The 16,857-nt window shown below is 28.0% G+C and overlaps 2 protein-coding genes and 1 long non-coding RNA gene across 3 annotated transcripts in view; 1 reads left to right on the forward strand and 2 right to left on the reverse strand.

Annotated features, from left to right (window-relative positions):
* The window catches only part of LOC109597960 (E3 ubiquitin-protein ligase TRIM9), an 89,715-nt gene that overhangs the window by 48,161 nt on the left and 24,697 nt on the right, over positions 1–16,857 (reverse strand). The window lies entirely within an intron of this gene.
* Positions 1,487–9,307, forward strand: LOC109597961 (uncharacterized). Its single transcript, XM_020013751.2, has 2 exons — positions 1,487–1,748; positions 8,014–9,307. Exon 2 carries the CDS (start codon positions 8,145–8,147, stop codon positions 8,562–8,564), a length of 420 nt encoding a protein of 139 aa, XP_019869310.1. The 5' UTR covers positions 1,487–1,748; positions 8,014–8,144; the 3' UTR covers positions 8,565–9,307.
* Positions 12,498–14,094, reverse strand: LOC109597962 (uncharacterized). Its single transcript, XR_002191460.2, has 3 exons — positions 13,983–14,094; positions 12,815–13,926; positions 12,498–12,760 (listed from the first exon to the last, which is right to left on the reverse strand). It is a non-coding gene; the product is annotated as an uncharacterized LOC109597962 (long non-coding RNA).

The following is a 16,857-nucleotide window of genomic DNA, read 5'->3' on the forward strand; positions in this document are numbered from 1 at the left end:
GTGTATCAAAATTATAAAAAAGAATGTTTTAAGTGTGGAACTAATTAGTAAAGGAAAATCTTGAAAAAAAGCTTTTGCTATTAGATTTAGTATTTTACAAAATTAAAAAAGAGGAAATCTAATTTTGAATGAGAATAAGTCTTGAAAATAAGATGATAGAACAGGAAAAGTTACCCATGGATGTAATCCAAGATGGTGTATCAAAATTATAAATAAGAAAGTCCTGAGTGTGGATCTAATAAGTAAAGGAAAATCATCTTGAAAAAGAGCTTTTGCTATTAGATTTAGTATTTTACAAAATTAAAAAAGATGAAATACAATTTCGCATGAGAATAAATCTTGAAAACAAGAAGGTAGAACAGGAAAAGTTACCCATGGATGTAATCCAAGATGGTGTATCAAAATTATAAATAAGAAAGTCCTGAGTGTGGAACTAATAAGTAAAGGAAAATCTTGAAAAAGAGCTTTTGCTATTAGATTTAGTATTTTACGAAATTAAAAAAGATGAAATCCAATTTTGAATGAGAATAAATCTTGAAAATAAGATGATAGAACAGGAAAGTTACCCATGGATGTAATCCAAGATGGTGTATCCAAATTATAAATAAGAAAGTTCAGAGTATGGATATAATAAGTAGTGTAAAATATCGAAAAAAGTTTTTGCTACTAGATTTAACACTTTACAATATTAAAAAAGATGAAATCCAATTGTGAATTAAAATAAATCTTAAATCTGAGATGGTGGAACAAGAAAGTTTACCTATGGACATAATCCCAGATGGTGTATCCAAATTATAATTAAGAAGATTCAGATGGTGGAATATGAAATTGATTGACTAAAACTTTTTATACAAATTCTCCTTAATTATATTTCTATATGTATAAAAACAAAAAACAGGAATGAAAGGAATAAATAGAAGAAATAATAGAAAAGCGTCAACGTTGTTTTGTATACATTATATATGTATAACGAAAACTAGTACTGATAGAATATATTAACTATGACGCCATCTTAAGATGGTTCCTTCAAATTAAATCCTTCAAATCTTTAATCACAACATAAATATTGATAGATTTTCGAACTTTCTTCATCTAGTTGAAACCTTCGGATCATAGATCCACTGACCCAAAAATTGAACGGCAAAAACCGACTTTGCAATCGATCTCCGAAGACCTGAGGCCGGATCAAATTAAAAAAAAAAAAAAAAAAAAAAAAAAAAAAAAATTGCGTGCGAAGCAAACGGACGCAAAAAGCGGATCCGAATCGTGCCAGCCCCGACCGTACGAAACACTTTCCCTTTTGCGATTCAAGGCGACCACCGGAACGGGCCGCCAGACAAAAGAGTACCAACCCATCCGACGCATATACGTACGTACGTACGCTGTGCCGATGCCGAGGCCTTAGCTCTTGAACTTCAAAAATAAAACGGGTATCGGCCGATTTATTTTTAAAACGTCGATCCCGAATACGCCGCGGTCCGCGAGAGCGAAGTGAACGCGTCGAGGCGATTGGACGTTGGCCCACAAAATCTAGCGGTGCCAGCCAACTTTTAACATCACACCGAACTAGATTTTTAGTTCAGTCGGTTAAAGTTTGTGCAGTTCTTGGACGGGCGTCATGTGCAACGCTGTATGCAAATAAGAAGGTTGCAAAATCTTACGATTGACGCTTGTTTCCGTTGTTCAGTGACCGTTTTGCTAGTGAGGGGTGCCATATTGGGATTTTATTCCGTTTTGAGGATGATAAGGTACGTTTCTTATTTGACGGGGCAGGTTGAGGAATGCTGTGAGAGAAGAGTTATTAATAGTGATTGAGTAATCGGGATTTTGGTGTGATGTGTGATGATTCGTTCATGTTTCATTAGTCTCCTCCATTTAAAACAATCATTCCTGTCCCAAAACTGTTGTTACCAAAAAAATTATGTTTTGCAACTTGTGTGGCAGTAACAATTATAACGTTCGACATTGGGAACTTAATTATACGTCGGTAAAAACTCAAGGTTCCGCCTGTTCAATTATGTGAACTATCAAATTTCTGCCATACGTTGTGCTAATTTTAACCATTTTTAAATGTCTGGCAATTTTATTTATCGATTTGAACGCTTGACTGAAACCATTAACCAATAAACACCGACGAAGAGAAAGTATACAAACTAAAGTTACAGTTATTCGTATTCAATGTAACAATTAAACAGTGTTCAAAAAATAAATCGATTTATTCAATTATTATAGTCGATTAGGTTTCTTGATCTTGAACAGAATTTGGCACAGTTTAGAAAATAGTTTGATACCGGTTTTGCGTTTCCGGGATGTTCTACCGGTTTGTGTTATTGGGGACGGATGTTTCGTCCATAAACAATGTAAACTGCACTCGTAAAATTCACTTTCCAATTATAATTATTGAATGAAAAAAGTGTTTTGATTTCACCACAAGTGCATTGTCCATTGTATTAAATAGAAAAATTTTCCATTAACTAACAAAATAGGATTTTCTGCCATTAAAAATTTTGTGGACATGCGAAAAAGTAAATAATAACATAATTTATTGTTTATTATAATTTATAATTCACGATAAATTATAGTCACATGATTAATATTTATAATTTATATACAATAGTTAAGTAATAAATTTACAAAATTATTATTTTATCATGTTTCTAAATTTTTTAATCTGATATTTTTATAGTCTATATTTTTATGACTGAATATTTTATTATATTTTTATATTTATTAGTACACTTCAACAATATATAATAAAGAAATTTTATTTATTTAATAAACATTTATTTATTTTTGCACAATATTTTGTGTAAAAATTTAAATTGTTTATATCATTAACGTAAAATAACAATGATTTTTTTCTTAGATAAATGATTTTTTTTATTTTTATATCGTTTCAACTCATAAATTCATTGTTTAGTTAAATTTTGTATTGTTGATGTAAAAAAAATATTTTTATTTACATTTTTATTTTTTTAGTTTTAATTTAATTTTAAATATTTATTATTAAAAGTCAATACATATAAGAAATATTATTTAATATACTGATAATAAATTCTTTTTTTAAGTTTCAACTCATAAATTCATTGTTTAGTTAAATTTTGTATTGTTGATGTAAAAAAAAATATTTTTATTTACATTTTTATTTTTTTAGTTTTAATTTAATTTTAAATATTTATTATTAAAAGTCAATACATATAAGAAATATTATTTAATATACTGATAATAAATTCTTTTTTTAAGTTCAATATTTAATATTTATTTAAATTTTATATTTTACGAAATATAAAAAATTATAACAATATTATTTTATTTATTCTTAAGGAACGAAACTATATATTTATAATCATAAATATAAATTATTTTAGTAGTTTTTGTGAATAATGAAAGGAGAAATAAAAAATACACATCTGTTTTGATGTAAATCAAATTTCAAGGAATTTATAGATTTTCATTCCGAAATTTTTTGGCATCTTTCAAGCACATTAAATTTTATTTAGTAAAATAAAATTTTTATTTCAGAAGAAATTACCATAGAAAAAGCAATTATATATAGTATGTATAAACAAAAATGATTAATTTTAGTATCAAGAAGTTCAACGATCTTGAAAATTGTATTCAAAAACTTGTTTCATTCATCGATAACAAAGTTGCATAAAATATTAAACCATCAATGACATCTCATGAATTTTCTTGTTTTGTGTTTGGTCCATAAATAACGATTCAAATGTCTGAATACTGAATATTAAAATATGCAAATTAAAAATTTTATTGGATTCTCCAAAACGTTCTTCCTGATTTTAACAATGGTTTTAATTAATTAACAATTGTCTTGACTAGGCATCGTTAAAAGCCACAAAATTAATGAATTACACGGCTCAAAATCACCGTGAATCTAATTACACTCACCCAATTTATTTCAACTTTTTTTCTTTTACATGCGGTAACACCAAATTACGTAAAAGTGAAATTCTTGAACTTTCACACGGACGCCAAGTATAAAAATAAATCGGGAAAGGCCCTCTCATTAAATCGTCGGACGGAATTCTTGTTTGTTTTGACTGCTGCCAGGCCATCCATAAAATCCATAAAGCTTTAAGACCGGCCGTTTGCCAAAGTCCGGAATATTTTTAAAATCCAATCCGGCATAACCGATTCGGTGACGCGATATCGCCCATAAAAATCGGGATAGGTGGTGGTGCCCGTCTTCATTGAAATGGCGACGGCAACGAGAGGAAAAATCGACGAAATCAATTGAATACGGCGAGATATTCAATTTCGGCGGGAACCCGGAATTCGCAAACATGAAATTAGAATCGGGAGGGAACGCGAGGCTGTTTCACGTATGTGGATCAATGTCGAATTTATTTTTATGCGCCATATTATTCCAAGCGAGTGTATTTCAATGGGGTATGCTTTTGGATTGGGTAAATCGTTTCCGGGGGTGTATTTAGATGCCGGTTCGAAGATTATTTGTAATTTATTTTACTGTTATTAAATTGTGGTTCTGAGCGTTTCTCATGATGTCACAAATATTTTTGAAATGTTAAGCAGCCCCTAAAAACATAATATTATAGAATGTTTAAACATTGGTGACAAAAATGACAATTTAGTGAAGCAATTTTAATTTTTAAACATAACTTTACAGTAAAATTATTAGTTTAATTTAATTTTAATGAAATAATGTGGTAAAATGAGTGAATATTTTTGAAAAACTGGCTAGTTAAAGTTTAAGTTAAATATACTTGTTAATCAAAAGAAATATTCAAGAAGTAACAATGAAAGATAAAATTATCTGAATAAAAAAGTGTAAAAAATTATAGGAACATATTAAAATGTAGTGTGAAGTAACAATAAAAGATAAAATTATAAGAATAATATAAATAAATAATAAAATGCATAAAACTAATTTATTTATTATTTTTTCAATTTATAATAAGCATTTTAAAAAAAGTTTTTTTAGATGTAAAATAAATAATTACAATTAATACAATATTCAGAGAAAATTAAATAGAGAAAAATATTTTCCAAAATATTACAATAAATATTTATTTAAAAACCAATCTGTAATTTCCATTATTTAAGTTTTATACTAAATAATTTCAATTATTTTTCACAAAATTTTGTAAAATTTATTAAAATATGTTTTACACATTATAAATAATTGTATATTGAAAACAAACAAGCAAATAATTGTGTGTATTAAAATATATTTTAATTTTTATATCATTTTTTTAAATGTTTATAAATTATATTAAAAAAGGTTATTTTGTTATGGAATACTTTATTATTTTTAATATCCCATTAAAATAAAATTATTAAACTAAACGATATATTGAATACACAATTTAATTTTGTAAAATCACAATTATGATATGCAAATATTTTATTATTAATAGAATATGCAATTATTTTAACCTAATCCATAATTGAATCGAAATTTTATATGAAATGAGTGGTTTAAATTCGCTGTTTTGCATTTTATTTTTCATAAAATTTCAATTTAAATTAATATATGAATTTTAATGTGTAATAACGAAAATATTACAATTCGAAATAAAATATCTGGCTGCAGCATGTTTTATTCATACATAATTAATATTTAAAATTTCTTTATACAACGGTTTTGTTCTGCTTTAATGATGAATAATTTTAATTTTTAATCACTATTTTTTGTTATTAAAGAGATAAAATATATTATAATATATTTCGTCTTTCCTTTTGATATTATTGCTAAGAGGCGGATCAATTTGAATATTTAAACTCCCCCAACTTATTTATTTACATCAAATCTTCCGTTCAAAATTGGAATCATGGAACTCCCCGTGTGGACACAACGTCATGTTTATTTCATCGTGTCCCGAATACACTTGATCCAAAGGACCTGTGTGTTACTGGGGGTGATTAACGCATACGATTTGTCCCTTATCCGGTTGTTTGTTGTCTGGTCTTGTCCTCTGCTAGGCCGAAATTAATGTGTGAGTTTACTGGGGGATCTATTTTGGTGTGGGAACCCATGTTTCGAACTATTAGTACACACCTCATATACGTTTGTGTTTGTATTGTTTGGATTAATTAGTACGTATATTATTTAAGATGAAAACTAGTCAAAAACAAAGTTTTTTCACAATTTAGTCTTGTAAATATTTTAACTATATATTATTACTGATATTATCTTGCTAATTACAATGTGTTAATTATACCAATAATCATTGTCAGTCCAATTAAATACAGTAGAAATAGAAAGATGAAAACTAGTCAAAAACAAAGTTTTTTCACAATTTAGTTTTGTAAATATTTTAACTATATATTATTACTGATATTATCTTGCTAATTACAATGTGTTAATTATACCAATAATCATTGTCAGTCCAATTAAATACAGTAGAAATAGAAATTTATCAAAAGATCAAATAAAATAGGTGTTGTGATATTAAAAATATTATATATTAAAATTTAACTTATATTTATTAATATGTCCACCTTTAATTATCATTGAGAATTATCCTTTATAGTGATATTTATGCCTTGCAAATTGCCATGTAATAATTATACCAAGATTGATTATGAATTTTTGTGTTTACCTAAACCTAAAAATTTGTAGAAATAGCAGTTTGCCAAAAATCAAATAAAATGTGTCTGTTATTAAAATATATAAATTAAATATAATATTTATAATATAATGAATTAAAAGTAATTATCTGAATAATTACTATAAAAATCGAATATTTAATTTGAAAATTAATTTATTTATCTAATAACATGTAAACTGTCGTTTATGTGGTTGATAAATCTTGATTATGCAAAGTATTGAACATTTAACATTCCTGATATATTAATAATTGAACTGTTAACACAATTAAAGACGTTATTATCACTATTAGTACGAAAACATTCATAAACCCTTATCTCGGTTAAACAAGTCACTTCTGAATCATCAATATCATTATTATCGCTTGAATAGATTCAGTGTTGTGTCACACAATTTCTAAACCATAAAATTAAAGTCTCCCTTTAAATTAATTGTTAACCAAACAATTTATTTTGTAGCAATTTAGATCAAATTTGGAAACGTAGTAATTACCATATTATGGTAATTTGTGCGTTTCTAGATTTGATCTGAATTGTATTCAGAACATGTACTTAATCCATAAGACCTGTTTATTTTAGTGGGCGATTAAGGGATACGATTCATCCCTTATCCACTTCATTGTTGTTGGGGCTTGTTCTTGGTGGTCGAATTAGTATTTGATTTGCACTAGATCTGAATCCATTACTGCGAATCTAATATATTGGCTTGCCTTAGGGCAGAATAATTAGCACAATATTCAAAGATGTTTTGGTTCCCATAAATAAATCAGTTTAGTGCTTGGGAACAAAATGGTGATAACTGTTTACTTCCTGTTTTACCTGTTTCACTGCAAGTAGCTCCCCTTATCTTGTGAAACAGGGGTGGACTAACGAACTACTGCTTTAACTTTACAACCAACTTGTTTCCCATGTTTGAACTTCTGAACATTGTTAAGCCACCAACTACCCCGTGCGGTTGTAAACCATTTTCTGACTTTTTGTAGAAAACTTGAAACAGTCGTAAAGAGAATTTATGACTGGATAACGTAAATGTACTGCAACAAATCCGAGTAAGTAAAATAATGCTGTGGAAATATTTTCCTTATATGACCAAACCAGTAGTAAATACAATGAACGTTTCATCATCAAAGAAAATAACTGTTTTCGAATCGGATTAAGATGTAAGTCAGTGTCACTTAGGCCAACAAGTAGGTGTAAACTACACGTGCTATTTATACCGTGTCGTATTTTGCTGAATGAGTTAAAAATACCTTGGATTTTCTAGAAGTTAAACATATCCAATGAATAATTATTGCGTCAACGTTATAAAAATAAATTGATAATAAGGTGAAGGTATTGAGCAACTCGTTTGAACCAATACCTGAAAATTAGTTATCTGAATGCAAACAAGATAACATTATTATAAATAAATTTTATTTGCAGGCACAGTTCGCACCAGGCCGCCAATTGAAGAGGACTGATTGAGGAATTATGAAGACTGACCAAACCTTGTGAACTGTGATACCCAACTTGTGATATATTTACTGTAGCTGTGAACTAAACTATCAAAAACCATGGATTTCCTTTCGGACTTCGACGAGAAGCTGGCCGAAAACGACACCTACGACATCAAGTTCGGCTCGAAGATACAGAGGAAGGGCAAGATTTTCTCGTACACCTTCTGGAGGACGGAAGTCGACAACGAGATCTTCTGGAGCGTGCAAGGCAACAAGAACGACGGGGCCGCGTGGATTTACACACAGTATTTCGGGCCGCCGGAGGAGGCCAAACGCTACCAACAAGAAGTTATACTCCACCATCCGACTGAGAAGAAGATCAAGCTGATTTATGCCGCCCTCTGCACCGAAGGCATGAACTGCATCAAGATTTCCAGGGAGATCGTGCAGCACTTCAAGGACCACAACAACGACTTCAATTTCGAATTCAGATTAGTGAAGCTGAAGAGAAGACCTTATCCTCAGAGGATGTTGTGAATTTGCGGCGGTGGAACGCCGTATTAGGAAATGGGAACCTTCCTGGATTAGTGATATGTGAAAGGGAAGTTTTCATTTTCCGGCTGACTTGGTCAAAAGTACTTGTATTTTTTTAATACTAGTCAAAAGGGTTGTTCTCTGTCGAAGAAACTTACATTTTGACTAGAGCCATATTTTATTGTTTTATTGGTACTTTTGATCAGGAATCGAGTTGAAGTGTCTATTTTAGATATGTGATGATTTTAAAACGTATGTAAACAAGAAGAAAACTAAAAGTTATAGTTTAGGATGAGTTAGTTCATAACACGATGTACAGATTGATTTTTATACTAAAATGAATGTGTGTCCAAAATAATCTGCAATTTTATAAATTAACCAAAAAATGTATAAATGTTTATGTCATAGAGTATATTCATAATTTTAATTAAACTTATGTTATATACAAAGATATAGTAATTCATATGTCTATACTAAATGTACTTGTTTAGTATGGTTCTATTTGTATTCAATATACAAGGTATTGTTAGAATTAGGATTTACCAATTTTTGAATGAGTGTTATAATCTCGTATCAGTTTTGTTTAATAAGTGACGATCATATTATCGTAAAAAATACTATTGCTAGGTTAATATCTCATTTATAGGTTATATTGATTTTATGTGTATTTGTAATTACAAAGACTTATTTATTATTTGAAACAATGTACTTAATTGAAGCTGAATAAATAAAATTTCCTGGGAAAACACGTTTCAATTAAAATACATAAAAAATATTGAAAATATGAAAACACTAATTGGAAGGATTTTAATTAAAAACTTTCATATTAAGAAAGAGATAAAAAAATTGTGTTAGACTTTGAAACTTTACAAAGAAGCCTTCCTCATTTAATTAAAAATATAATTTTTATTAAGGATTTCAATGTATATTACTATTTATATAGAAAAAAGTATAAAATAGAAACGATGTTAATTAAAAGTAAATATAAATACGTAGATTTAGATTTACAATTCATATCTATAACCAAGTCAGTCTTATTTACTTATAATTAATGACTTTATCATGAAGTTATCATTTCTATTAATTATCAATTTATAATCACAGTCAGAAAGTATAACATTTGGAACTCTTATAAAGAAACTAACAAAAAGTTGTGGACTAAAATATCAAATATTTCAAATATTTATTTTTTCTTACTTGAAACAACGTTGAAAATTCTCATGAAAACTGTTTATTATAAAAATCATTAAAATAATACATGGATAAAAATATTGAATTTACGTAAAATGTGAACAAGAAATAAATAGAGATAAATGATGTCAATTAAAAGAAAGGAATATTTAACCTCATCTATAGAATTTTCTACTGTAAATAAATAGATTTAGATTTACAATACGTATCAATTTCCAAGTATCAGACTTAATTACTTATAACTGATCATCATTGTATATTTTAATTTATAATTATAGTAAGCATTATCAGATCTATATTTTGACTGAATATTGTTAAATCAACAGTAGATGATTAGCCAAGAAGCACAAGTTTTAATTTCTTCACTCATTTTGTTTTAGTTGGGAATTATTTAATTTAATAAAAATTGTTAAAAGTTAATTAGAACAAAATTAAATTTTAAGAAAACTATTATAATAGTATTATTTTCTTAAAGAAATAGAATAAAATTTCAAATATAATATAAATATAAAATTTCTCGAAACAAAACTTGTTTGAAAATTTATCAAAATAATACATTAATAAAAAGAAAAAATTTTCGTAGAAATTAATAAAAAAAATAGGCAAACATGATCAATTAGAAGAAAACTCTAAATTGAAGAATAACAATGTGTCAAACTTATTTACTTATAATTGATTTGATCAACAACTTATCATTCTTTTATTTAAAATTATTATAAATGATTAAATTTTATGAAAAATATTATAAATAGTATGTATTATCTTCATAAGGAAACAAAATGACATTTAAACAAAATTATATTTTCTCTTGTTCCTCACCAATCTGAATATTTGTGGAGAAACTTCTGTGCAATTTACATTTTTAAAATAAACGTGTGGATCAAGATTAGATAATTTTATTTATTTATTTATGGTTAATTTATGAGATCATCATTTCTATTAATTAAATAAAGGTATTTGATCCTCCATATTTATTTGTTTTGAATCATATTGATTATCAATATTTATTGTTTTATCAGAAATGAAATACTTATTATTAATGTAAATTAATTAATGGTATAAATAAATATAAAAAATACACATATAAAGATGCCAGACAACTTGGAAAAATGGAAAAGTTTATTTAGCAAATAACATATCAACATTAAAACATGAAATTTCCATACTTGACGCAAGCTTTCCCAGTGTTTCGGTTTCTGCAATTACCAGCGAATTATACAGATATATTATCAGTAATACACATAACGATATTACAATTAAATTTCCCATTGTGCCAAATCCGATTACCACGTCGGTGTAAAATCGAATCCGGGACAATGTGCGGCTCCGTTTGCTCCAACAGGAAATAATTTAGATTAGGCTTTGATTTACGACGTGGCTGCGTCATAAAATATCAATGTTGTTTTGGTTAGGTGTGAAAATGAACGATAAGCTGACTAAATCCAGATATAGGATATCGATTTTGCCATATTGAAGGTGCATGACCGTACCTCTCCAAAACGATTCAAATGCTCAGCCAAACTGAACAGTTTAAATTGTTTGTGTGTGTGGGAAAAAAGTGAAAACGCTCAGTTATCTACAATAAACACGAATATCGTTCGACTATCGTCGAACAGATGGTATCACCGGTTTTAGAAAGTGCTCATCCCACGTCCCCAATCAAATCCATCTCGTTCCCGATTCCCGAGCATTGTTAGAAAAACTAGGAACAAGGTGCCGCAAAAACACCTTGTCATAGGCTCAGTTCCCTAGCCAATTCTATTATTACGTGTCGAAAAATAGACCACACCAAGAAGTTTATTATTAGGCGAAATATTGCATTATTATAAACCTCGTTTCGCGTTATAATTAAGTAAAAATAGATTTTATTAACCACGCTCCGTATGTAAATTACTCACTTTCTTCCCCTCGATTATTTTTTGGGTTGTTGGTGATTTTACGCGTGTAATGAAATAAGTTTATCCCCCTCGCCGTTGATACAGTTTTATTGGCTATTAAAAGACGATTACAGTATACGAAATAGGTTTTCTGCATGAGGAAAGAGCCTTTACGTTTCGGTGACGGCGTATTCATGAAAAATTTAATCAACGTACGATCAATATTACTTACTGAATTTTTATCTGTGAATTCAGTCGGATTCTCTTGTCTCCTGACGAAATGGGATGATAACACTCTTGACGAATTTTTCATGTTATTGGCATAGACGTTTACTTTATTGCTCGGAATATACGTCGGTTTTGACGTAAAGTCTTGGTTTAATTTTTAGTGTGCCTTTTATTTATGTCTCCTAACTTGGCAGTGAAAAGTTGCCTGAATAAAACAGCAGAAATAAGAAAAAGATAACAATGGGTTACTATTTAAATAATTAAAAACTAGTTAAGTGGCCCTGTTAGTGGAATAATGTTGTTAAATAAAAGATTTGCCTCAGTACTAAAACTAAACCCCAATTAGAACCAAGTTACAAAATTAATTGGACCCATTAATTATTCATTATTTTTTCTGTTATTGTTCTGTCTACTATGAAACTGGTAATTTTATTTTTTAAAAATAATAAATATTGTTTTTCAATGGACAAAATTATGGTACTTTTTACTTTATGGTCTTTCATTGCCCTCTAAGAATTTAAATAGACGAAAAATTTGTCTGAGTTCAAAACAATAACTGAATAACCTAGAGGAAAAAATTATAATAATATATAATTATGATCACTACTGTATTATATTATAATTAAACAAAATAAAAAAATAAGAATTTAATTAAAATATATTATTTAGTTTGAATTTTACAGGTTTAATATAAAATGATAATTAAAAACTATCTATACTAATACGTTACAATATTATGTACAAAAAATATTACATTTAATACATAATTTATATTAAAATTTTACTTATTTTTCATTTATATAATGGGTTAAAATCGTGTATTAGTTCTCACAAGCTTTAATACTTCTTCACAATATGTGATTTAAAAACAACAGCCTCCCCTTGTTCTTTCCTGATGGTGACCTTAAATTTAAATACTTTTACTAAGCCAATTTAATTTTTGTTCAAATTATTTACCTTTGTTCCTACCAATGGCTTCCTTAAGAGAAAGAAGAGAACATCTAACAAAGAAAGTTTACCAAATACAGGTGTGAAATTTGAATGGAATTCATATCTTTATACTTTGTTGTATACAGAAAAATGTAGTACTAAATTTATTTAATACGCTTCAATGCAATATATATTTATGGTAGTGAATACACAGAAGCTACATCTTTAGATTCAAGAATCACCAACAACAATTAGACACCAATATGAAGAAGACACCTCCATACTCTTCCTGAGGTTGACGTACTCATTTTACTTTAAGTTCAAACATATTTACTTCGTAATTTTCATCTTGTTAGAACTGTTACTGTTGGAAGTGTGTTACCTTTGCGCGTATACAAAACCCCATTTGTGTCTTATGACCCTTCATGATCATTCTCGCTGTTTGCTCCTTTCTTTGTCTCCTTGTAGCAATAGCCTCCACTTATACAATGGAAAAACTGGATTATATTGGCAACATATTCCACTTATCCAACTGAAATGTGGAATATATTGACACGATGAAACAAAGAAGGCAGCAAATGGCAAAATTGCTCGTGATAGATCAGAAATCACAGACGGGATTTAGTGGAAGCGTAAGGATAAACACTTCTAACATAAGCAGTCCTAACGTAATGAAAATGTTTGAGTGTGGAGAAATCCTTTACCCTTTAATTGGCATCAAATTGTTGATGATCATTGAATCTACAGATGCAGATGCTGTATTTTTGTGTCTATAATTAAATTTATATAATGAGTTGTGTTAAGTACTATATTTTTCTAAATATTTATACAAACTATAAAGATATGAATACCATACAAATATTACCTGTCTTTGATGAATTAACTTTGACAGATGTTTCCTTTTTTTAAGTTTTTTAGTTGTTTCAGTCTATTCGCCACTAACATTGACAATTTGTTGTAAAAAAACAATTTGCTCGTCCTCTTAGTTTCACCATTTCCCAATTTTTGGAGGAAATTCTTTACTAACGGTTTGAGTGAAGGTTTGAAACTCTTCGATGCAACGGATTTATTTTTTCTTTTTGTCAGTTTCAACGGTTAGTCGAGTTTCATTTTGTAGACCCTCTTATTTTTCCAATACACTGCATAAATAATATAGTTAGGATACTGATTAAAATTTAATTAACAAAGAAATTACCTGAATTATAAATACAACTTACAAAACTGGACGAAGATTATGTTGGATGTCTCTTTAAAGAACTTCAGCCACACAAATTTAAACGTGGTGTGAATTATAAAAACTCTTAGAAAAACTTGTTTTTTATATTGGCTACGTGTTGTTCTACAATTGGCTGCATGAAGAATTGAATGCCATCTCTTTGTGTCATTTTTAATTCCATTAAGTTAATGAAAGATGAAGAAATTTTACAAAATCTTGTTTTAGGTTTAAAGGCAAAGAGTGTAAACAGTTTATAAAACATCTTATATATCCATCTTATATATACCAAATATTTGATGTACAAAACTAAGTAGAAGAAATTTACAAAAATTTACAGGTCTCTTATGAGTGACTGTGTGGATGTAAACATTGTATACAGGGTGGGAGTAAAGAGTTTCGATCATATTTAGTATTCTATGATTTAGTTTCTCAAAAAGTTTACATAACTTAGTTCCACTTAGGAAATACACTATTTAAGTGAGTGTGAATTTTCTTCAGAACCATTTAGGCAAATTCAGCTTAGTACTTTTATTGGTTTTGTGTCTCCTTAATGGCTGTTTGTTCATACTTGCACCTCATCATTGACTCCACCTCTGACAACACCTTATTATTTGAGTAATGATAAAAGATGGAAGGCCATTTTTTATCATTTTTATATTTTAGCTTTTAATTTTTATTTACTTGTTCACCTTAAATATTTAAATTTTATTCATTCAATTAAAATCCATTATATCTTTATCATCTAATAATTATTCATTTTCACAACATTTCATCCAAATCAATACAAACACAAACTAAAAAATGTATGACAAACATTTAACCACACAATAAAATAAAAGCTCAGACACAATTGACAATTTAAAATAAAATAAACCCCAACTCGACTAAAGCTCATAAATAAATTGTGATGTTTGTTAACGTTTGATTAAAGTTGAAATAATAAATGGTCGGCGTTTCCACTCGACCGAAGTTTTGCTAATGCAAAATTTACCCATAGTTTTCAAACGTGTTTTAATTGCACGGACAAACTGCATTAAAACTTGCGTGTACAACGTTGTATCGATGAGGGCCACGTGCTTTTAAACAACACGACGAGGTAAATCATTAACGCTGTATTATTTAGACCTCGGTTAGTTCTGGACGTAACAAATTAGTTTTCGATGACTTTTTCCACATTGGCTGGTAATTAAAACTGATTGATTTATCGTTTAATTAGATGGATGGTCTTATTTTTTATTTGGAACAAAGGTTGGACGTTGTCAATTAGTTTAGTTTCTAAATAAACATTTTTTTGACTTCTTTTCTTGTTAATGTATAGCGTTAAATATTGAATACTGTATGAGAGCAAAGAATTTAAACTGGATTTGTTGTTCTGTAGTTTAGATTAGAAATGTAATAAAATACCATTTCAGAATAAACACTGGTTCCTGACTTAAATATAAATTGCTGAGCCAAATTAGTTAGGAAATGTGCCACTGAGTCAGAATTATCTACTGAATCAGTCAAAGTCAGCTTAACACTTTTATTATTTGGTCTTTTTAATGGTTTGGCTAATAATCCTACTTTCCTTCACCATATTCTAATATTTTAGACTCTTTGATGTCACCGTTATTCATTTCTATGATTTTACTCACAAGTTTTTATTTTACATAATTTACATAATTTCTTTGATACATAAATGAAGTCCTTAAGCTCCACCTCTGATATCTTTTTATTATTTTAATATTATTATTATTTAATAGACTTTCTTTCATAGCTACAACACTCTATAGAAACTGGTGATAAATTATTGTGAAATGGATTATTTTTGATTAAATTAAGTTTATAATTGTACTATATAATTATCATTTTATATGTTTTGTAAATATTTTATCCCATCATATTTTCACATTTATACTTTTATTCTTAATCTTTACATACATTTTACAATTTTGTACCTTTTGCAAATATTTGTTCCTACCATATTTCTACTTTTAGAATTAATAAATAGTATATGTGTAAATGTATTCTTAATCTTTATATTTATAATTTTTATTTGAAATATTTTAAATTATGTAAAATTTTATTTTCATCTTTATGCAACATATTTTCGCTTTTAATTTAATTTTTGCAACATTTTTGATGAAATTGCTTAAACAAATGTCTTCTTTAAATGTTTATAATGTTATTGTATTTGTAATTTTTAATTTATAAATTAAAAAATTTACTTATTAGATACTTTTTAAATATTTTTAATAATTTGATTGAATTATATATGTTTAATTTAAAAAATTAATAAATTTGTATTTTTTAGAATAACTTATTCAGTGTTTATTTTGTGAAAGCTCTTTAAATTAAGCTGAAGCTTAAGATTTTTCAATTTATCTATTTAAATTGCTTTTATTTTCATTCTTTTTGTAAATAACTACAATTTACTATTTTCACTTTGGGTTATCTTTACGAAGAAATCATAATTTATTCACTGTGCAAATGAATGTAAATAATTATTTTTTGGGTAATATACAGTGTGGCCTACTTGAAAGAGGAGCACTCCCATAATTTTTTTTCAATTTTAAAACATAAAAATATGTATTTATAGACAAAGGCCCAAAACCAAAAAACTTTTTAGGTATGAAAAACTAAAGACATATTAGCAAATTTTTCTATAAGAAATCTAACTACACCACTGGATTAAGCACCCCCTGAAATGAGAGTTATATCATATCTTAAAAAGGTAATGTTGTGTTTGCGGTTGATAAGTATGAACCTATGCAGAACGTACGTCGCTATCTGACCGCTTTACTTCTAATTTGCGGGCGGTGTTGCCAATTTGTGTTATAAGTCGTATTTGGAGAAATTATAATTTATTTTTATT

This window comes from Aethina tumida, chromosome 7 (assembly GCF_024364675.1).
Source record: "Aethina tumida isolate Nest 87 chromosome 7, icAetTumi1.1, whole genome shotgun sequence".
Lineage (NCBI taxonomy): Eukaryota > Metazoa > Arthropoda > Insecta > Coleoptera > Nitidulidae > Aethina > Aethina tumida.

What these genes read in the sequence shown, in the direction of transcription:
- LOC109597961 (XM_020013751.2), top strand. Translation starts at nt 8,145, where the DNA reads ATGGATTTCCTTTCGGACTTCGACGAGAAGCTGGCCGAAAACGACACC.